The 24,140-nt window shown below is 41.6% G+C and overlaps 2 protein-coding genes across 2 annotated transcripts; one reads left to right on the top strand and one right to left on the bottom strand. All coding sequences in view use genetic code 11, as the record gives it.

Annotated features, from left to right (window-relative positions):
* Positions 1–5,704: 5,704 nt before the first annotated feature.
* EGR_10580 (hypothetical protein) lies at positions 5,705–6,277 on the bottom strand (the record flags this gene model as incomplete). The annotated part of the gene is made up of 2 exons (XM_024499829.1): positions 5,705–5,800; positions 6,197–6,277. 2 exons carry the CDS (start codon positions 6,275–6,277, stop codon positions 5,705–5,707), a joined length of 177 nt encoding a protein of 58 aa, XP_024345763.1.
* A 1,374-nt stretch (positions 6,278–7,651) lies between these two features.
* On the top strand, positions 7,652–18,000 carry EGR_10579 (hypothetical protein; the record flags this gene model as incomplete). Its single annotated transcript, XM_024499828.1, has 9 exons — positions 7,652–7,734; positions 7,914–8,055; positions 9,761–9,868; positions 10,264–10,505; positions 10,594–10,643; positions 11,253–11,315; positions 14,603–14,832; positions 16,901–16,991; positions 17,915–18,000. The coding sequence occupies 9 exons, from the start codon at positions 7,652–7,654 to the stop codon at positions 17,998–18,000; spliced, it is 1,095 nt and encodes a 364-aa protein (XP_024345762.1).
* Between the last annotated feature and the right edge of the window lie 6,140 nt (positions 18,001–24,140).

Genomic DNA, 24,140 nt, shown 5'->3' with positions numbered 1-24,140 from the left:
GTGAAATGTAACACCATTGCCGTATACTATACGGCGCTGAAAGCGACAGACATATTAAATAATGTGGAAGTATGGCTGCTACATCCGCCGTGTTGATGCAACTGAAAGTGAGATGAAAGCACATTTAATGGGAAGTGAGAACGTGGACACAGGAGTTAAAAGAAGTAGAAGAGTAGACCACTTGCGCCCTGCCCCGATTGACTGCCACGGCCCACCGTCGTGCAGGCAAATCGAGATTTGGGAGTTAGTCAGAGTAGAGCACATGTGCGTAAGAATCACAATAACCCCCCCCCCCCAACGAGGAAGAGGTGTCTAGTCGGTGAGATAGCGAGGACCGTGGGGAGCTACGCACGGATGATGTTAATCTTAGCACTTTTCCCCCTTTAATAAGACGAGTCATTTATGAACCACATATTTTGTTAAAGTGAATAGGAATACTAAAAATTAGTGCTATTATCGGCTTTTGAAGAAGTACACTTTTTTCGATATGTTCATAGCCAAGAGTTTTGGTGAGAAATGTGACATCTAGGGATAATTCTAAAAGGATATATCCGTGGACATTGGTTTTGTTTGACGACTCATCGAGGACAATAATCTGTGGTATAGTAAGAGCGAAAAACACATCATTTTGTCCTGGCGGCGCGAATTTCGTGTAGGAGTCAAGATATGATTTTTTATCAGCATCAAGTGGTAGGTATTGGTTCACCTCCGGGTCCGAAGCTGCCGTGTTAGCGTAGTAGTACCAAAAAAGCGGATTCGGCAAATGCTTGCTGTAAGTGTACGCGCCTCCGAGACCCATTGTTTTCACAACCGGCCGTTAAAGTAAGTCCTGATCAATGAACTTTCAACCGTCACTGCTTATACCCTCCAATTTTTTCCTCTCATCCATTTCACAAGGTAAGAGGGATGAGTGTCTAGTCTTGTTGCTAATGCAAATCAGCATGTATGGGGACACCTGGAATTGAATTTGGTCGTTCACTACTGAAGTAGATGTAGTGGTCTTCATGAGTGGTTCAAAACGCGAGAGGTGCACCTTTAGATCCCCAAGCATTATACAGAGGGAAGAGAGAGCGCTAGGCCACAGCCTTGACGATTTCACTTCCTTGGACTCATTTAAGTAGTACATGAAAGGCCCCAGGAAGAATGTTTTAATCAGTACTGCCTTTGCACATTCGCTGTTCCCTTGGCCTGGAATGGTAAGGTGGAGCCTCTTCCAAAATGTATTACGAACGCTTAGGCCAAACTTAATAAGATCCTCAGGATCCACAGTTAGAGTCCATGCAGGAACGGTAGTATCTGCCTCCCTAGGTTTATACTAGCCTTGTTACAGTTGGGACTATCAGCCTTAGAGGGATCCATTAACTGTGCCATTTGTAGGATGAAAAGAAAATAGTTTCGCATTTAAACAACTATTAAGGAAGGGATACATCGTCCAATAAATCGTATATGGGAAGGAACAAATTGGCAAGGTTACACACGCACATAATTTAAAGTGTGGTGCTGGTATGGAACTATCAGTGCTGCTAGTCAAAATCTACTTTTCCAGCTTGAAAATTTTGCCTCTTCTTTCAGTGGCATTGCCATCTACGTCTGAGAGACGGAATTCCGAGAGGCTTGTTTCTCGTCACAATCACCTTCATGCGTTCGAGAAAATTTGGGGTTCCGTATTTTGCCTTCTTTTCAGAAGGCTCCTTGCTTACGATCTGCATTATGTCCTGCTGATTAGCAAAACACATTTGAGTTTCCTCCATAAGAGCAACCTTGCCATTTAAAAGGTTCTCGTAGACGAAGGCTGTTGACTCCTAATTTCCTATTTCAAGGAAGGATGTTATCAGCGTACAATATAATGGTTTGCCCGGATTGGTCGGGCCATAGAGGATCAAAGCAGTAATCGTTTCATAAATGATCATAGATTTAGAGCAAAATCAGCAAGGGCAATCGCATTTGCAGAAAAACTTCTTCAAGCCATCGTTGATGTTAGGGTCGGCTTACTCCATTATGATGTCTTGGATAGGCACACAGGTGCGAGGGAGAACCCTTTACCGTGTTTACAGCTCCTCTTGTGGTAAATCCTTGTAATTCTGAAGTGCCATCACATTGAATTTCTCCTCCCCCATGAATTTGTTCGCGATATCATTCTTGGATCGTACCTTTCTCGCAATTTTTTTGCGCTAAGTCCGCTACGCGACGATGATTTCCACTATGAATTGTTGAACAGTCTGGCCAATCAAGAGATGTAGTGGTCAGCTAAAAGAAGCTGTCAACATGATGTCAATCACAATCGACCACATCAATGCCAAGTTACGGATCTATTGAAGTCGTTCCATCTCTAGATGCCCATACATTACTTATTCCGCTGAAACAGTATCAACTTGACAACCCTTCAGTAGATAAATGTGGGAAGTCACGCGCGAGAAGGTGGTTTGGAAGGACGCATGTCACTACTAACAAACATCAAAAAAATTGTATAAGTTGTGTGTGGGGTGGATTTTATGTAGATCGCTTTGCATACCATCGTCGTTCGTGGTTACGGGGCTATGACAAACTGACATTATTGCCTGCAGTCATCCGAAGCTACTGATCCATGTCCTTATAAATGGAGTCGTTATCGAGATGTGATGATTTTGCACACGTGTCACATATCTAGACGCCATATACATTGAGAGAGTAAATGGAATAACACTGGACAAATGATGAGGATGGGAAGAGTCCCATCATATAGGTATTTTGCCAGATATTTGCAGGATTCTGCAAGTAGAAGTAGCCATCTTCGCCCAAAGTGGCAGATTTTCAACGATGTACAAGGTGGGGAATTTATCTCCCTAAGCTTCATACCAGAAGGTGGCTCTCGGTGGTCATTCACACTTCCCCACTGACACACCTCGTCGGCTGTATAAGGGTGTCAAAAAAATACCAAAACAAAATACGGACCCACACGATATATAAGTGTGATAGATGATGCCTTTAGTCAAATTCTTTCAAACAGTACTGCTAGGGGAGGGCCGCCACCTCATTTCAAATGGTTGGAATTTCGTCATGCCCACGACACCGCATGGTTACGTAGTTTTCGCCATGCTTGGGGCTGCATCTTGATGACAATGAAGCATAATTGGCTGGAAGAGTAAACAAAATTTTGTTGAATAGTTAACTAATTATCGTCAAGAACGTAGCGCCAGAATAGGCCAGCATAACAGAAGACAAAATGTTGCTTTGGTTAGCAGGAGGAAATGAGCCTAAAGTCCATAGAAAAGTTTGGTGTTAACTGGACACTAATAGTAGGTACAATTTAAATGAACTTTTAATATACGCGCATTGCAATGTGCTTTGCCACTGTTTCATTCTCCTTACTTGGCATTTGTGTAGGCCAATTTATACTTTCATGCTTTGGTAAGGGAGAAAAGAAAGGAAATAAATTACAGTAAAGAGCTGAGTTATCAATATGACTTAGTGGGATTAACTGCCAAAAGGTCTGCAAATGATTTGAACTGATTAGATAACACATACAACGAAGACCTTCATCAGTTCCAGAAAGGATTCCCCAAGATGTAGTGTCAAACATACTGACTGGGGTGTAGTGGCGCGGTTCATTAAATGACACATGACGGTAACTAGTTTAATTTTTTGTGGGATTTCTGTAGAAATGCGTCGTGGCATTGAAATTTCTTCTTAGTCCATCATTCTCATTAGCTCATCAGACAGCGTAAATGTTTTGCCTTTGGGAATGATAGTGTACTTCAGTGCGTTCCAAACCTGATATGACGATTAAAGCGTCCGAAGAGGCTAATTGGAGTCACCTTCCGTGATTTTAAGCTGTAGGTAGGGAATTCCGCAAATAGAGGCTTTTCAGAAACTATAGCGCACTCAGTGTGGTAACAATGACGGGTGGATACTCTTTCCTCTACCTTAACGGCCTTCTGACCTTTTCGAAAGGAAAGTTTATCTTTTGCGGGACCGAAGTGGTCGGAGTCAACCGTCATTCAACTATGGTGGAAGAAAATATGCTCGTATCAGCAGTCACAGCTACATTCCACGTAGCACTCGAATTTGCCAGTCAATCTTACCAAGGAATGTCAAATCTATAGAGGTCGAGAAGCCCAAGTGAAGTTGCAGTATCTTTCTTGTTTTCAAGACACCTTTCTGATATCCCCTCCATTCTTACTAAGGATGGAGAAATTTAGAGGTTCATATAAAAATTCGTGTGCGTTGGTGACTAGTGATTGAGAAAACAAACCGGGCGCCTTAGAAACTTGTTAAAACAAGATTCTCATCCATATCTGATTGCAACAGCTGTTGCTGGTAGTCATGTAGTATTATGGGGCAAAGTAAGGTGTGCAGACTCATTAGACCTACAGCTACACGGAAAGTTTGTGTTAGAATCCTCTTCCATATATCCATCCTGCAAAGGAAAAACAAAGCATGTTTTGAGTTTTGTGGGTTTTCCTCCTAAAGGGCTACTTTTACTCGTTCCCCTATGTACTCTGGTTGGTTACAAAGGAGGATATAGTGGGTTGCATTCAGCATTGTCTGGAGTGGCAGGAACTCTAGGATTTTGTTTACTCTGCGACTCGATCTAACTGGAAGGCTCAGAACACTTAAAGGTCCTTCGACATTGCAATCGGATGAAGACTATTTGCTTATCCTACTGTTGAGGGATGCAGGGATCATGTTAGGGTAGAGTAGGGGTAAAAACGATTTGGAAATTGAATATGGCCTTCTCTTCTCCAACGGAACGCCCTCAAGTTAATTCGAGGTGCAGTCGTCCATGGCGCTCTAAACGGATACTGATGCTTGCAGGGAAAGTTATTCAGATTGAAGAACACTAAATTCTGCCATCTTCTGAGGCAGCAAGTGCACTCGCAATGTAGTCGGCATTATAAAACAAACAAATTGGAAACTTAAAACTCTGACAACATCACCAAAGCCAAGCAACGAAATACCACCTTGCTTACAAAAGGCAACCATCCACGTATTTGTTCGTCCAGAGTTGAAGTGAAGAGATCGAAGGGACAAAACATGGGTAGTAACTCCGTGATGAAGTTGAATGCGATAGGTCCGTGAACATGACTTCTACAAAAGAGGGAAAAGCCAAAACCTCAATATGACCAGGTGATCCGTTCTATCCATCCATGTACTGTGGAGGGTGTGAGCCAACTGCCATTAAGGAAAGGGGATTAGCCAGCTCGAAGTTTTAGTGATGGCCGATTCTCAAGCCTGAAATTCAAATTAAAGAGCCTTTTGTCGTATAAAGCTAGAAAAAGTACTGAGACAAAAAATAGGCCTAACTAATGTTATTGTGCCAATGACTGATCAAATCAGCTGCGGATTTTGCCCACTTACTCATCAAATCCATCCCGATTGACTATTAAAAACAGACTGATTGATGGACAATCAGCAACAAATGAAAAAGACGAGATGACAATCAGTAATGCGTAGGTACCTCCATTTTCCTGAGACGAAAATGCACGGCCAAAGTCGATTGTCCAAGAATTGAATTATCCGGAAAACGAGATTGTTGTTTGCTTCATTTGCCCTGTCTTCAAACAACGAAATGTCTTGTTTTTAGGTGAACCGCGGGAGAAGTAGATGTTTTAAGACAATAGAGCTCCCGTTCCTCGGTCTTTGACTTTAAAATTTCATAATTAAAGCTAGAACATTTAACCCTCATGATACAGTCCCCCTTCTGTCCAAAGCAGAAGCCAGCTCGTCATCGATCATCGAAATCCCAGAAAATGGGTGTTGGAGGCGCGTTCTTCGCCCACTGGAAAATAGCCTCCTCCCATCTTCGCTTGGGGAGCTGCCACTACTACATGGTAAAAACGCAAATTTTAATGCAGCATAGTTCTAGACAGCCTAAATCTCTACAGAGACTGATGAAAACACATTACCCTTCAAAGCAGAAAAAAAGACGTTTAAAATCTAGGGACCGAAAATGCTAAAGATATGAATAGTCACAATTGTCCATTCCTGAAGATCTAGATCATTTTACTTCCTATTGTTTACAAACGGTAATGATACAAAGCTGTGACAAAGTTCAAAATGGAAATATGCTTTTGAATTTTATTTTGTGAAGTAAATTGCAAAAAATTTAGCGTCTAAACGCATAATTTTAATGAAATCTTTAATAGGCTCTGTGTTTCTCCCTTCCACCTCAGCCTTCATACCTCTGAAATGAGCGGACGGGTGGAGGAGGACATACCTCGTGGGGCAGCGATAAATAAAGAGGTGCAGATATCATGAATTCAGGTTGCAGTGCCTCCTCTTCGTAGGTTGGTGGCATCCGATCTCTCATGAGGTTTATACTTACCAATCACCTTTCGCCTAAAAGGTATTTTCAAACAAACTTATATTTCGTAAGCATGAGATTGTGGTGAGTGGATAATTCTTTGGCTGCTTGGTAAATTATGCGAAATTCTTCCGCCTATCGACATGGATATCTAGTTGTGCCTCTAGCCGTCCAGCCCTTCCTTGCTTAAATGCAAACCTGGCGTTTAAGGCCATGTCTTACTAAGCTGTCTGGGAGAAGACCACTTCCAGTGGGAGATTAATTTAACTTCTTTTACTGTAATATCGCTAGCTGTAGACCTACACATTAACTGTCTCAGCCTATAAAGTGACTATCCATTGTGCATTGCGAGCAGGTAGTGACAACAGCACCACCGGCAGTGGCTTACAACTCTTCACCCCTTCGTGCCTCTGTAGGCAGAGGAAGGTTCGACGCAGCATCATAAATAGGCATCCAGAGTACTGTAATGCAGATGTTATAGTTTGAAGAGAAAGCATCCAAAATTCCGGATAGCAATTGAGTTTTTTACTTGCGGTTCTAGTGGGCGCACCACAGACAGCGACTAGCCGCCAAACAGGTCAACAGGCCCATCAGACAGGGAACCAAGAGGTATAGCATAGTGCAGGCCTTCATAGGGCAGTATTCTAGTCACCGTGAGACCTCGGTAAAAAATTAGTTGTGTGAAATTTACAAAAGACCAACAAAAGTCACGAGGTTGGAGAAGAGAGGATGTAAATCTGCAGTAAATATGTGCAGTAAAGTGACAGTTGCCCAGAGGTAAACAAACCAAACTGTGCAGGCACTTTAGCGTCTGTGGATTGAACTCCGTCCTATCGACATGGCCACAGACCCCACTGGACCCTCGCCACGTGGTTAATTAACCACTCATCCTTACTTGGGTGTCTTATTACCACTTCAGGAGGACTCAGGACTTTATCTACAGAGCATTTGACAAATAACTTGGTTATCGCTGGGGATTTTACTCTCGAAACACTGACAAAATTAACGTAAAATGAAGGCGATTCTCACTCGAGGGCCTCTTTACTGCCACCGATTGTTTAGTTAATGACCACTTTCTTTCAATGTTCTCTTGTTGGGCCTCAATTTGACTTCTTCCATGAACACATCTGAGCAAAAGCATGGCAATTTTTAACGCGCGGTGTTTAAATAAACTCAAGGAATTACAAGGAAGAACCAATATTCCAGTTTAAACACAGCCAAGTGCGAATTACTAAGTTCTTTTACTCTGGACGGTCTTGTTGACGACTGCAACAGTTGGTGTAAGGTCACATGTGATAAGGAAAGCCAAGAAGCGTGTGGAAACTCTTGGCGTCATGAGGTGGATGGATAGCTTCCATACTCCAAATTATGTCAATATCTGTTCATCTAACAGTGAAGGTGAAGCACTATGAGTGTTCCTCGAAGCCGAAAGAATTTGTAATCCGGAAAAGGTTTCGCTGTGATACGGAACGGGCTGGGAGAGAGGGCTGCTAGGATGGCTGGAAGGGTGTACCGCTTAGGAAAGGCACCATGGCGGAGCCCTGAGTCCCCACGCAACCAAAACGAAGAGTTAAACAAGCAAGTAATGTATTACGGTGGAATAAATTGCACATATTATACCATGCATCAGTGTAAGGGCTTTTAAAGACAAAGGAATCATTATTCAACTTGAGTCAAGAAATAAGATAGCCGAATCAAGTTTACTATTATTTAAAGCTTGTACATCATCTATGCTGATGGCGCCTGGCATCGAATTATTTGATAGGCGCTTTGTATGGATGGGAAAATTAATCGTACTCAGTCAGCGGTTCAAGAGTGGAGGTGAAATGCGGAGACGGGTGTTTGCTTTGGCACTGAAAGGGCCTATGTCTGCTAAATTCACATAATTGTGATATTAAGCCACCTCCCACTGGTGTCATTACATAGCCAACTCAAAGGTGCCTTGTCCGATAGGTGACAATGTGCCAAGCATTCTCAAGTTGATTCCAAAAGGATCAGACAGTGAACTTTGGATTGACGACACCCTGTAAGGATGAGTGTTAAGCCAAGATGGTGTTAAATTGGGCATCAGACTCTATTTCGCACGATTCGCTCATCTGACGCCCTTTTACCTGCTGAGATGCCTCCGACCTTTAACCTGTTTTACAGTCAAATCGCAGTCTTGTGCAGTCACAGCATGTGCCAAAAACGCATAACTCATTGTGAAACCAAGGAATAAGAATTCCAATTCGAAGGGTATCTTTGGTGATTTGCAACTGCAAAAGCAAATGGGCTTGAACCCCATTTCCCTTTTGAATTTACTGAGTTTGTGTTTGAAGTGGTATTCACTCTTACACCCCCGAGTTGGTATAAGAAAGGCCAGTACCCTCGGGAACCGCGCAGTCTAAAGTATTGTTATGCCAGTACAGTAATAGGCACCCAAAGGTGGCAAAATCGTTTCTTTAAAACTTACCTCAAATATGAACAGACGGATATAGTTGAGTGGAAGAATCACTCTTCTGTCGCTAGCATGGACAAATGCCCTATTATCCTAAGTCTGTGGCCTCTTTTAAAAACCTCAGTTGACTGACTAGTTTAACTTTAATTACTTATGGGATCGTGATATTTGCTGCATTCCACCTAGGCTTTATCTTGTCTTCAGGTACCAGTGGGGAGTGGCTTGCTGCACTACGATAATCCGATGAATTATCTTTAAAGCTGACTAAAATGGTGGTCCATGACGGCATCTTAATATCCCTGATTTGAGGCATCAAGTTTCGATTTTGTCCATTCTGCGTTTTTTAATCTAAAAATCTCCTTCAATTTTATTTTATTTTTGTTGAGTAGCACCACCTTAATGCATTCATCCACTCTAGGTTCAGTCGTCTCCATGATTAAGGTTTTGACGTGTTCAACGTTTTATTGAGCCAAATGCAGGTCTTTCGGTAACCAAACCTAAGGGGGGAGTCCAGCTGTCTCATTGTTGATCAAATTCAACTGTGAGGAAACATTTAACTCCTATCCTCCGCAGGTTACTCACGTCAGCACTAAAAAATTGCATCTGAGGCTTATAAATGCCTCAATGTGAAAGGATGCAGAGCTTTTAATGAATTAGAGTGTTGCCCGTGTAAAAGGTTGCACGCCATTTAGGATAGCTGCCGGCCCTAAGGCGATGCCAAGCATACAATTGAACATTCTGGAACAATTGGTTTTTGATATCAAAATCGGCTTGTAAAAGGCATTTTAGTTCAGAGTTGGTAGTCAGATTTGGAGAGTAGGAAGGATGAGGAAGGCAGGCAGCTTGTCGATTCCAGCCGGTAATATGATGATAAAGGCCAGTTTTACATCTCAGTTGTTGATTTTTACGCTCTAATCAAGTCTGACTAATTAAAATTACAGAGAGAATATTTAGCTAGTATAATTCATTTTTTGATACATGAACAAAGGCGATAAGTAATTTGTATAAACAATCAGTTTTCAACAAACTTTAGTTTATAGGAGGGAAGTAAAGCAAGCAACCTACTCCTCATTGAGTTAATGCTCCAAGAAATGTGTCTCCCAGCATTGGACGAGCGTTCCTGTGCCGGTTTAAAAGGAAGGAAGCTAGTAAACTGTCTACTTTCAAATGATCTATGAATGGTTCAGTGATTATAAAATGGGCACAGCAAGTTAAACTAATTGTCCTGCATTTATTTTATAGGAGTCCCTGATAGGCTTGTCAAAAGATGATTTTGGGAGCTCATGTTGCCTCATACACTTCACTTTTGTACAATTAATTAAGTAAACTGCTTTTAAAATGATATAATGGTCTAATCCACCAGCCTTATCTTAATTCAAAACCATGGCCAAAGATATGGTTGTGTAGACAAATAGAAAAAAATGTAATTGGTTTCGATTACAAAATGTCATTACACATCTGTGTTGAACGCACACCTCAAAAATCCTCCTTTGCTCCGATTTCTTTGCTATTTTTAAGAAAATTCTTTAGCTTAAATCCATAGGGCTTTGCTTTAAAATGTAGATACAATGTACCAGTAGTAACCAAACCCTCCATCTGTCGAGCTTTCCATTCGCTCCCGATAGGTAAGCATAGCTATCCTAATCATGAATGTGGAAAACCGGAGCAATTCAGCTTCAACAGTGTTGGTGTTTTTGAACAATACATGATTTGTACAACTAATTACTCTCTAATTATCTCTACTTTGCCTCTTCTGCAAGCCACGGAATATGTCGTATTGCCAAAGTAACCTCCACAAAGTAAAACTTGTAAACCATAATTACTTAGACTTGGGTGATGCAGCTAATTATTTTTAATAAGTGTTTTCAAGAAGATTTTATCCTATAGCATATAAAACATTAGCAAGAAATGACAATCTTAAAAGTAAAAAAAATACTTACAGATCTCTAATGGATTTACAATTTCCCCTGGTCCTTTGTACTTGCAACTTTCTATGTAAAATTTAGACTTAAATTCCTTAGAGTTGCAAGATGCTACCAAAAGTCTGAAGAGCGTTTTTAACGAGCCTTTGTCATAGTGCAAGTTCATAATAGAGTAAGGTATTCACTTTTATTATTGAGGCCTTGAGTGCTCAGAAGATGTGACGGGAAAGAATTAACCCATTTACAACCTCCTCCCCATATTGATTTGAGATTTTGCATATGCACTCATAGAATGCTAATTTTAAGCCTTAGCAAAACAGTTTTATCGTTTTGGTGTAGTATTTATCATTAACCATCCAATTTGTACTGTTCAAGGCGCCTTCTTTTAGATTTTCCTTTTCTGACATGAAACTAGATACATAGTGGAAGATTGGGAACTTATTAAGTGAACGTGGTACATTTAATTACCTTGCTGCCACTTCTTTAGCAGAAGTCTTTGTCATACCTCTTTGCAAAATGTTACGTACCACATAAAGCTGTGTACAAAGTGTAAGTTAATAACAGCTTTTGTGTAATTATCTTACGCATAACTGGTGCAATTTCTCCATAGGACGACAAAACAACAAACCTACTCTCCTACAAAATAAATCAAGTTTAGACAAATTTAGCAAAAGTAATACATAATGAGATTGATGAGTTTGGAGGCAAATTACATTTATTTTGGAAGAAGTTAGCAATTGCGTTACATCAACAGCCACCTTCGATCACGAACGGCAATTTACGCTAAGTCCCCTAATTTAAATGTTAAACAAACCAGTCCCTGGAGATCGCTGTGGCAAGTCGGTCGCTTTTAATGGCAAAGATGTTATAATTTACTCCATTATACACTAACGTGTTATGCAAAATACAGGCTAGTGTTTAAAAGTATTTACGTGGCTTGCACTAGGTACAATTTCTTATAAGTACTCTGGGCCTAAAAAACCCTGCTACATTTTCACAAAACAATCCCTTCACGAAACATTTTAAAAGCGTTCCTAATCAGTAAGGTCTGTAATAGAGGCACGGATGACCACTTTGATCGATTAAAACAAAAGAGTGGCACTTAGATGGATAATTTGTTTTAACTCCTTAAAAACTTTTTAGCAAATACATTTTGCTAAAAAACGATTGTTGGTTTGTTTAGACTAAAACTTTAACATTGAGGCAAATATTACATTACCTAAGGTCTGCCACACCCATTTGCCTTTATTAGTTCAAAATAATTTGCCTTTTTGACATTAAAAATTTGTTAAAAAAACAGCAAAAAAGTTTTGGTTTGGCTAAACTAAGGTGCATGGCACTTAGTAGAGCTCAACCAAAAAGTTATTGCAAATAAGAAAGGCTCTAAAGCGTTGTCGTTCTTTTACCCAGCTGCGTCAGAGTATCATTAGCAGTCCTTATTATGTTGTCAATTGCATTCATCAAAGTAAGTGCACTGGCGAAACCTAAAACAGCCTTATGGGGATAATGTTACCTGCTGATTACTCCTTGCCACTTTGTTCTTATTTCAGTGCTCTTCAGTCGTATCTGTCTAAATTCTATTTAGCTGGTGGGAAGATGGAGTACGTCGTTATATGCATACCGTACACAACCCATTACCCAACCTTTTAAATTGTTTGCAAGTGGTGTCACTTTAGTTTTTAATGGCTTTCCTGCAGATCACGGAGGTAGACGTTATTTCCAACCCTTCTCTAAGAAATCTTCATATTCTTTATTGCGCCTTCTTTGCCATATTAGGGTCTAACATCCAGGAGTAGAAATCAGAGCATTTGTCCTTTACAATGGGCTTTGATTGCTGCTGCCATTAATGCAGCCCCAAGTTATGAGCCGTTATAATAGTGGGGCTGAAGATGTATTGCTGTGCACCCTTCCTCCATATTTTTATCAATTACTGCTCACTACCTTTTCTTGACATGTGCTTGTGACATTTATGCTAGTGTGCATGAAATAAAGTAAACGTCTGTATGGTAGAAGCAAGGGTCCTTCCTTCTTGCCCAAAAATGGGGCTCGAACTTAAGCTCGATCTTTTTGGCAAAAGATTATGGAGCGTAACGGCGATTATTCCACTAGGTTAAAGAATTCTAAGAACCTTTTAACAGTTGGCGGTTAATTGGCATTACAAAAACCTCACTAACTTATTTGAGCAACTCATGAATTTCCCTAACATACTGGGACATCTTGGTTGTTTGCGTAAGTCGGTATTTTGCCTATCCAGGCCCTTAATGCTCCGCCTTTGTACCCTTGTCAGGGGAAATTGCGTCCAGTCTGTGTAGTCACCTCCCGGTCCTTCTATACGTCTACAACGCATATTCTACCACAGTAGTGCTATTTTTCTCATCTTCAGGAAAGGCTCAGACCCTGCAATGATGGCAGCAACAAGCAAATTTGATCCTAATTGACAAATATTCCAAGTTCTACTCCTAAATGCTAAACTTCAGCGCAAAGGATTAGGTGTATATGCTGCGGATGGTGGAGTCGATGACGGTCCCTAACAGAAGGGTTAGTAATAAGATCCACTCTCGGCAACTACGCTAGTCCGCGCGATGCCGGAATGCTATTAACAGTCGAAGCGACACTAATCGGAAACCATCTGGATAAGTTCGCTACGGAGTCGCCTACAATACTTGTACGAAGATGTCAATCAAGTGAATACGTGATATCTCCTCCATCTTTTTACCAGCTGGATAGAACCCAGATAGGTTTGGCTGGACAGCACTGAACTAAGGATAAAGCTGCAAGGAGGAAAGGGTACGAAACCCTACCCTGCGAAACTATATTAAGCCTAGTTTTTTGTTGCATGGCTGTGCATTTAGGCGGTAGTCTTACGGCTTGTGATGGACATACAGGGTGACCAGCACATTCGCCCTTCCCCCAATACGGTGTCCAAGCAGGACTAAACTTCAGCTCCAGTGGTATTGCTAAGGAGGATTAGGACGTTACGATCAAATATCGTCCCAGTTGCACGCAAATTCGATGACTGGTGTGGTTAGTTCTCACAGCTTTGACTACGTTGTGATGGCCGACGCGGGAAGTTGACCCAGTAGAGCGCCGAAGGCGACAATCAAAAGGGAGAGGTCTGTCATACTTAAATTGTTTGTTTAACTCTGCCTTTGTACTTTCTTGGTCTATGGGTCATACCGGTAGTCCCCCAGTCCTTCAGTACTTCGGTAGTGCATATCCCATCCTAGTATTATGACTTATTTCGACTTGAGGAAAGATTTGGGACGCTATGATACAAGTTGTTAGTTCAGAAAACGGAAACGCACTCACAAATGTGTCACCTAGATAAGTGGCCCCAGTTCCTTCATGGGAAAGTCTATTAAAATATCAAACCATATTATATCCTACTATCTTCCAGTTTTCACCAAATGGACGAATGAGATTTCGACCTAGCCTCGTGCTTTGAGGACACTTCACCTTGAGGTCACGTCTCTTCATTGGTGTACGGGCTGATCTGCTAATGACTGATCGGCGATCGACAAACACAACCGAGTTCAAGCATTTGACCAAAAAGAAACGAAGGAGATGAAGCGGTGTCTCTGTAGGAGTTGCGAGAGTTCCCTGGAAACACATTTTAGCTCTCTTCGTATTGGTACGCCGTCTAACTAAATTTTTTGGGGGCTTCTTATCTATTAAGTGCCCACTGATTTTTGTTAATCCCTTAAGCTTGCTTAATGGGTCGCCTTATTTTTTTTGCATTTAGATGCCTCGAGCAGTGAGGAGTCTAATGAATGTGTGGCTCAACGGGGTGAGGAAATGGCCTGCGATTTGCTTTCGCCTATGCATCAAGCTACGAACTCACCGCCTAATTCGCTCATAGACGAAAGCAATGAGCATAACGACACCGGCTTTCGTAGGTTTCTTTCAAGCCTCTCTCTGTGTGTGTTACATTCCCATAGTAATCAAAGATGTTCATTTCAGCGGAGGATTTTAAGAGTTACCTCTCCGAGGTGTCCGGAGAGTTGGAACAATCAAAAACCCCGGATCTCATGCCAGAGATGCCAACTGCAAGTTCTGACCACAAACCTGTGAAGGAAGACTACTGGTTTCGTGCAACTAGTCAATCTGACCATGTTGACTGTTGTGACGAGGACAGTATGTTCTCCGATGAGACTTGTCCTTGTGGACGGAGCACCACTTCCACACAAACGGTGAGTTTAAGACACGCCATTTTTAAGGTGGCTGCCTTAAATCCTGTCTGAATGGTTACTTTTTAAAGTAACGGCGTTCACCATTGGTTGTGAAATTAGGCCTATTCGCATATTCCCTTTATGGAATATTCTAGCCCTACAAAACGGAGAATCTCTGTTCTACCCCTCAACTGCTTACTGTTCACCACATAATCACATGCCGAATGCAAATAACGAGGAAAAACATGGAGGAGGAGAGAGCAGGATTTAGGGTGGGAATGAGGTCTTGAGTTATATCGTCCGGTAGGAACTTTCTTCCCACTGATTTGCCAGTCTCAGCTATTTCATAAAGGGACTTACTTTTATGCGTCGAATTTTTGGCGTCCCAATAAGGTGGAACTCGGCAGCAAGTCCTTTGCAGAATACCCTCATCAGGGACTAATGAGTGCATCTGCACCTACACAAGGCGAGCACAGTCCGGTGGTCATGAGGTAGTAGACGGACACTTCAGAAGTAAGAAGCAAGAGGTGGCGACATCCAGTGCCATGCTTTGGTTCTCTTCTTGTATCAGTAGATTGGTGAATGGGTAAGGAAGGAATAATAACCGACGTTTTTTGTGGTCTATTGTGGATGTGTGAAGGAGGGACGGAGAGGTATGGAATCTTTGAGACCCAGCACTACCAGTCGGTGGTGTGTGGGTAAGGGCCTCTCAGGCGGTAACTTGCAGGACTGTCGCAGTTGATGAAAGAACGATCAAGCATTGCTGCAGGCATTGTACAGCAACCTCCACTCATCATGAGGAGCAGTGCCACGTAATTCTTTCGTGGATGAAAGCAACAAACCAGTGATTTTATCACCTGAACCAAACAGCTAGCCTATATTTGGACGTCCTATCCCGTCATCACACCTTCTCCAAATGCTGTGGTTAAAAAATTTGACTGGATGCCCTTTGCACAGTGGAAAAATGGAATCAAATTAAATTTCATGGTGAACACAGGCAATCCCATTCCACGATAAGTCTTCGTCCTCTTCCATACCATGAATCGTGCAAGCCCTAAGATTCACTAACTGAATAGTTGGAAGTTAGCAATACTATCCTCCTAATTATAAATGTTTTTTTCAAAGGTAGCTAAGCAAGGGCCGCCTAAAACTTGGCACTAAGTGGCTGTATTAGACTAGCTTCCGGAACTGGTTAAAATGAATACGCTACTGCCTTTGTTCCTCTTGTGACAATTTCAGAGTTCTTCGGCTAGCAGCTACAAGGGCAAAGAAGCAGAAGAAGGGAAGATTTTTGCGGAGAAGTATTTTGATCATTCTTCATGCGATTCTGAGGACTCATGGCAGACGCAGGGAGACGTGGACAAGTCTTCGCATTCACCTCTTCACCGATCCTCGAAGACTTTGCAAACACTGGATTACGAGCTCTACAAATGCATCATGCGGATGCAGGAAGCATTGGACGTAGGAGACTTGTTTATTATTTACCCTTTTCCCTACACCTTGCCACCCACAAGCAATCTTGCCTAGTTTGTGGAATTCCTCATCCCTTTGCTTTTGTTTTCCTCTAGACGGCCCACCGCGCGGTTAAGAAGTTGCGACTGGCACAAAGCATCGTTAGTGACCTGGGAAGGGACTTGAATACTTCTGTGGATCAAGTCTTTGCATCCCTCATGAACGCCTCTGCGATTAAAGCCAAGCATGCTAAATTTGGCGGAAGATTTAGTGCAAGCAAGAAGCCACAGTATAAGGGTAACGTGAAAATTGCCTAATCTTCTCCTATCCACAAATGTACGGGGTGTTGCCCAAAAATCTGTCATCTTTTCATGCGCCTTCTTTTGATCCATCGCCACTGACATGTTGCACTTATAAGGAAGAATTGGTTTGTTTCTCGTTTAACGTTGGGGTTTTTTAGTCAGAAGGGGAATGATCAGAATACTGTGGACTATGCTTTTGAAAACACTTTTTTCGAGTTGTTTAGTGAGTGCAGGACAGGTTTAGACGACCTATAGGAACAGAAGCTGGTATAAGGGTTCCAGTTAACCCATTCAAAGTCTGAATTTAGCCTAAGTCTGTCAACACCATTGTTCAGGGTTTGAAACTTCAAGGTCGCAATGTGAGTTCCAAGCTAATGATGTGTGGGAAGAAGATAAAACCGTCTAGTAGAAAGAAAGTTTTAAAAAGTATCTGGCATCCATATAATTAAGTTGCATGGTAGCCATAAGTAGCATATCCTTATAAGGGGTTGAAAGATCTTTTTAGAAAACTACTTAAAGGGTAGCGCCACCTTTTAAGTAATATGAACAAGTCCTGACAATCCAGAGGGCATTCAAAGAACTAGAAAATATTCAAGTAATCGGGTCCCGGGGTCGATTAGACAGGAATCAACAAACACGCGTTCCCGCAGAGATGGCCACTAATGCTAGCATGACTTCGAAACATTTTTGAGCACTTTGTGGATAATTTGGAAGTAGAGGATTGGGCAGGCTTTTTCTACACAGTGAAGTCGAGAGTGACAATCAGGTCGTCTCTTCCTGAAAAATACATTTTCCGAGTTGAAACACAACCGGTTTTGTAACTGCAGCACAAAAATAGGCTTCCAAACACTCATGGGGACCAACGAAATTGCAACCCGTCAGTGAATATGATGACCAGGTCATTTTTACTGACTGCGATGTAGTGCATCACCCCGGGACTTCTCTCAAGACGAATTGGCATAATACTTGAGGAGAATATATATATTTGACATACAGCAGGTCTTTGGGCTACTGGCATGGTCCGGAGGCCAACTCACCCGGAGAAGAAACAATGGCAGAACACCTAAGCAGCAGCTATACCAAAACCGATAGTTAAATAGACAGCCAACGTATTACAATAGAACCGATCTCTGGCCATATGGCGTCGATCGGAGGTCTGTGTTGGGGGAAATTCATTTTCAGAGGTGGTACCGATGTTTACAACAAACTACTTATTTTATCGCCATAAGTACTAAATGCGGTGTAAAATTTGAACGAAATACAATAATGAACTCGTCGATTTATGAAAGTGAGATATGAAGTACTTACCATCTGCAAAAAGACTGATTTTCTTTATTTTCCGTTTCTAGCTTGTGATTCATTGTCGAAATTACCATGGTACTTGAGGTTCCTTACAGTTTTGCATGAAGGAAAACTAACTAAACTAGTTTTTTGAAAATTAGGAGTTGAGTTCACTTGAAGTGAACTAAGTTTGAGAGAAAAAGCCCAAAACTGTGTAAATAGTCTTTACGAATTGCGGTCACACAAGACGAAACCTTTACCCCGCTACCAACTGACGAGGACTCAACAGACGAGCACCATTCTGTCTGTGTAGTTGGTTTTAAATATGCAAATCTTTAAGTCGAGAGGGCTTTTTATTACTTGCAGGAAATAAATAAGCACTAAGCCGGATTTTATACTGCTTTAGATAAGGTCGTCTGGTGTCTATATTAGGTAGCCTATTGCTTCAACAAGAGAAGCAGAATTGATGTAAATAATAGCAAGAGTGGGGAAAGGTGAGATGAATTTTGTTAAAAAGTCAAATAATACTAGTGGATCTAGTAGAAAAAATGGCTATGTACGCTCATTTTTAAAAAGTCAGTCTCCTTTAAGGCATAAATTGCTGTGATGGTTGATCGCGCCTTGTACGGACTTTAAAATGCATATATATGTGTCCGTCCGTCGGTGTGTTGGGCTTCCCTGTGCCCTAAAATTTTTACATTAAGGAATTTTTGCAAAAGTAGAAGTGATTGGGAGGTTGTCTGCTTTTACAATTGAACTAACTCATTCACCAAACTGTCAAACTCGTGAAGTTTAGCAATCAAATAAGTAGATTTTCTATTCCGATCTACTGATTAAATCAAGAGAACTGCAGAAACAACAAGGTCAAACAAGTGAATGGTTTATTTGCACCAACTTTGGAAGTTTTGCTGCGCGAAACTCGACCTTTTGGTTGTATCGGGTCGTAAGGCTCTGCTGCTGAGCTTCCGTTAGACGACATGGCCCTTGGGCCATTCCAGTAGTTTCTTACTCCTCGTGTAGGCCAACATATATTATGTGCCAGACTTATGGCGATTTCCAACCTCAAAAATTACTGGAGACGCTACAAGTAGATTGAATCTCTAAACCAATTTGGAGAATACCTCACTCCACTGATTCATTTAAAAACACGAACGGTATTTAAAATTAATACAAGCTTTAAGCCTTATATGACACGTAAGCACGATATTTGGCTATTTTGGTTAGGTATTCCGGGCCTAATTCAACAATTGTCAGTAGTCGTAATTCGAAATATTTGCTTTTTTCCTACATGATTAAGCAGCTGCATTGTTCTAGAACTTGCCTGAAAGTTCAAAAAAGTAAATTATACATAAATGTTTAAAATTTTTTTCTAGGTTCTACTTTTGACATATAGGACCTCAAATTTGGTTTTAATGAGGAGGACACTCTAATGGTGTGACCTTTTCCATCAGGGCGATTCCTTTTTTCCAATTGTCGGTGATTACATGTAGGTCTTTTAAGAATTAACCTTAACCACCTCCAAAATAAGGTAGCATTCATAGACAAATTACACATCCAGTATATTTCTCATTTTTCTACTTGGAGGAAAAGTTTGGGGAGCGTGAAATCGCGAGTTTTTGCCTTTCAAATATGCGCCATTTGGTGGTAATAAATAAAAATGCCCATAAAGGAGCTAACTTTGTAGAGACGGTTGACTAAGGCAGTGACTATGTGGAGACAAAAGGAGATGTGACCCGTAAACTGCCGACCAACCAGTAACAACCCTGAATGAAAGAAGGTCTTGATGCACCTACCTCCGCAGCAAAAGCAATAAGATACGCCAAAATGAGCACTTGTACGACCCACGCTATCCCTTATTGGATGGTCGTCTTGGTTTAGAAGGCTCAGACGATTTTGAGGTACCTAACTGTGGAGATATGGTAAGAAAGGGAAGGAGTCGGTTGATTACCAGTATCTTATCATCATGTGATGAGTATTCTGCAATTTTACCGCTTTTTTTGCAAAACCCCCTTTTTAATGTTTTTACCTAAAGCCTTATCTTGGGCTTAGCTCATTACATTGTTCATTTTTGTCCCTCGCAATTTTATTGCTTTTTAAACAGAATCCTGTGTGGCTTCCACCTTCATAAAAAATTGAAAGGCAAAGGGTCGTTTGATGAGGCAACCAATGGCGGGGTGATTGAGTCGGTCTAGACTTTAAGAGGGATCTTTCTACCCGAGCCCTACGTCGAATCGCCTACACCTGAGAGATCATCGATACTGCCATGACCACCAGCTTTTATTTGAAACCAGCTATCTCTGCTGCCATTGTAGGTTATAAAATTTTGTCATTTTGGTCTCTTGTCCACAAAAGCAAGACAAACCTGCGCATTTAATAGAAGTATGCTCATGCTGGTCTTAAGACACTTTTTATAACTTTGGGATAATACCTGATAAACTGGTGGTTTTCGCTATATGATCTGTCATATTCAGCCTATCACAGCTAATTTGGTGGACTTTGGGTAGCATCAGTAGACGATCAGTCATAGTGGCCTTAGAGAGGCATAAAGATTTCGGTGTGGTTACAGTAGACGTTCTTGCGATTGCATTTGACGGTTTGTTTGCCAATTGCTCTTAATTGGCATTCCCCTTCTGAGCAGTTAATTATTGCTTGTACCACCAGCAATTAGCACCAGTGGAGCGCAAGGCGATGTCAACTTAACATAGGACTTACAAGATGCTAGGAGATTGCCGTAGCAGTAGTTGGCCCCATCTTTTCCCCAGTAGAGAAAGACCGCTTAAACACTTCACGGGCAAGCAATTGGGTCGCTGTCTAGTAGATGGATTATTAAAGAGGCTGCATTTATTTTGTAGCTACTAGTGTTAAGTCAATGGGAGTAGCAGAATTTTTACTTCGGCTCGTTAATGTAACGAACGGCTGTCTTATAGTAGAGACCCTAATGCGCCCAAGTGCTACTACTGGCGGTGGGGATTTAAAGAGATTCGGCGTTGACGTATTTTCGTCGGACAAAAGTGAAAAGGCAACTTCAACCCAAAAGCATGAAGTCGGGGTAGAGTGAGCACTAGTGGATCTTATGGATATAAGTGGCATTGATGTTTGACTGTTTGTAAACTTCGGGTTGTGACATTTTTGGGTGTTTTCGGGATCCCATTTTTAAAGCGTTGGTTTCACGCCTTTCCTGATAAACTGGGTGGTTGCTTAGTGCTAAGTTTGCAATCATTTTACGAATCCACCCGATTGAACACATTTTATGCTGATCCAAGGTTTCCCGTTCAAGGAGTGATTTTAAGGGCTGTGTTGTGTGTCATTCAACAAACACTCTTCCTATGAGTTATGGATGTGAAATCTGTCTTCTCACAAAGGACCCGTAGTTTGTGACAGGTTAAGTATGCTTGATCTAGCTTATTTGATGCAAACCATTATATGCCCTTGATGAATAAAGTCTACTTGATTATTCAATACCATAATGAGTTCTAGCACCACAAATGAGGTAAACTGAGGGCAAATAACGTTGTCTTGAAGTGTGCAAATGCTTCAAAGGCTATCACCAGGGGAAATAATCAGGGTTATATCAAGTGGGTAGAGTGGATCACTAGGCTATCCACATTCATTCACCAGTGCTACCAGTTGGACCATGCACTGCTAAGAGGGGCATAGAGTCGCATTGTTACAACGGGCAAACTTAGCTCTGAGGACAGCATCAAGACCCTGAGAATGCCAATGAATAAAATTGTCGTAAATTAATTAATACATCATTATGTTACTCCTGTAGTGTTTTGGCCGAGAAATGAGCTTTAGAATCTATAATTTGCTGGTCCTCTTTCATATCAGAACAGGGAGGTTTTCATTGTGGCTCTTAGTGCACGCATTTCTTTAAGACTAAAAGTTTGCCAACATCAGAATTGGATTAATGAGTTTATCAACTCAGCCATGGGGTAAATAATAATAAATAAATAAAAAACAGGTTTTGCACTTTATTTGCTTTCTATTAACAAACATTAGATGCAGGAAGGCGATTTTTACGGAGCAATTAAGGTTTTCTTAATAATAACAAGCATAGAGATGGAATCATGGCTTTGTTCAAGGACCTAGCAACGAATTTGATCAACCGCCGCGATGGATTTAAGCGTGGAATCTACAAACGAGACATGGTGGAGGTGACCTCACACATCATACCGTCGTAGAAAGTTGATGTGATAGCTCGCCTCTTGCATCTCTACTCCTTACTTCTGGCCACGATCTCCAAACTAATGTGCTGTTCACGAACCGATTTCGCTATCAACACCAAGTCATTTGAGAATGTTTGCATTTATTATGTCACCTTGAATCCTTAGACACTCAGGCTTCATGTGACGGACAGGACAGCGATTATCTTATTCTTTATTCTTCGCATAGTTGACGCTTCGTTATCGGGTCGGAGAGCTGACGCCGGTGTCGCGTGATTTACCGTGCCAGTGGCACTCCAATTCGTTCAAAGCTCTTGCCCCTTCCAAATTGGGGCTTTTCAGGCCGCAGATGCAAAATTAACTACTGAAGTATATGAACATGCAGAAGTTCAAAGTCAAATTCGTTCATGCGTGAAAATCTAGTCAGTGACGCAAAGGATTTGGTTGACTGGTTAGCGGTGGAGCTGAGTGCAGTTGAATGAAAAAATGATCAAGCCTGAAAATTTTTGATCTTGCAGCTGAATGAACTTAGAGCAGACAGTTTCTTTGGGGTAGTGACCTTCACTGCACGCAAAATAGGAGGTCTTCAAATAGATCACCAAATTAGAAGTTTGTATATTGGACCTAGATCATACGCTGACATAAGGTAGGTCAAGGCACAGTGAGGAGTTTCCACCGAAATAAGAGGTATTCCATCAGAAATCGTAGTGCAATAAGAGCCAGCTCTCACTGTTGTCTGTGGTCTGTTGTCTGTCTCACTGTGGTCTGAACAGACCACAACAATTGTTTCAATCCAAACGGTAATTATGGTTAAACTAGTTAATTAACCGAGGGGTTATATAAGACGTCCATTGGCATAATATGATGCTATACAGCACATCAACCACGATATGATTCAAGACTCACAAAAGATTTGAGGATAAAATACACGGAAATTCATAAAAATCCCATCTCTCTTCGTTTGTAAGCCAGTATTGGATGCAGTAGTCCGGATATTGTCAAATGCCAAAAGCTTGTTAGCAAAAAATCACCGCGTGACCTTGTTTCACTCCACGTGATGGCTGGTCGTCCAGAGGACGGCTCAGCGCTGTGTAAGGTCATGGGGGCCAGTACAATGGCATCGCAAACACAAAGCTGACATGGCCTATTTCATGGGATACCGGTAGGGAAACGGCTATCTGGATATAACCAAGACCTGGAGTGGTATTCTTTCAATATCAGAGTAGGTTACCCCGACACTATGAGAGGAAATAAATGTAGTCTAGTGCAAAAAGGTCACATTTCTGAAGTATCATTTCAAAAGACTCACCCAGACTCCATTACAGCCTGACAACGCCTTTTGTTGAGATCAAGCTAGTCATTCCTAGCAAGAACAAACCATTTTCAGGATTAAGTTGGACGTGCCTCGTTTGTATTGCCTTCCATTTCTTCATGATAGTCAGTTTTATGTTCAAACCCATGAGGGAGGAAAAATCCAATTGGTTGGACAGTTACGAAATTTCTCCATTGAGGGCTTTAATAGTAAGGTCTGCGGAGACGATACTTATTATCTGCAGTGAGGTGACAAAGTGATCACAAACGATTCCTCGCTGTGGAAGAGAGATGCCTGAGCGCTTGAATTCCAGGTCATCATAATTGTTGTGGTCGTGAAGGATTTAATAAGGCGCATAAATGCTCACCTCCCTGCTTCAGGTCTGAACGGTTTAGCGATAGTATGGAAGCAGAAGTTGGTTATTAACAAAAGGCCAATAGGTGAATGAAGTAGTGATGCATAGACCTTTACGGGTGATGGCTTAATGACTATTTGGCCTTTTCAATGGTGAGCTTGGTGCAAAGCCAATTGATGGCCGAAGCATGGGGTAAATGGAACTTTCACTACTTAGAGTAGAGGTAATCGCTAGAAGAGCAATTTGGGGTTAGTGACTTCACGCAGCTCGCTCATCTCAAATATCCATTAGACCTACTTCTTTTCGTCCTCCTATTGCCAACTATAACGCTCGGATCGCTTATTAAACTCGGCGTTTTGTTTACGCAAGCAATGCAGGCTCCGTCATTGCATTCTGGCCTGCTCACATGGCCTCGGACCCACGTCAGCAGCCTCTTAGCCTTGCTGTATGTCTGTTATACA

Source organism: Echinococcus granulosus, assembly GCF_000524195.1.
Source record: "Echinococcus granulosus chromosome Unknown EG_S00236, whole genome shotgun sequence".
Classification (NCBI taxonomy): domain Eukaryota; kingdom Metazoa; phylum Platyhelminthes; class Cestoda; order Cyclophyllidea; family Taeniidae; genus Echinococcus; species Echinococcus granulosus.
Note: the sequence above shows the minus strand (reverse complement) of the source record. Positions and strands in the feature narration are given on the sequence as shown.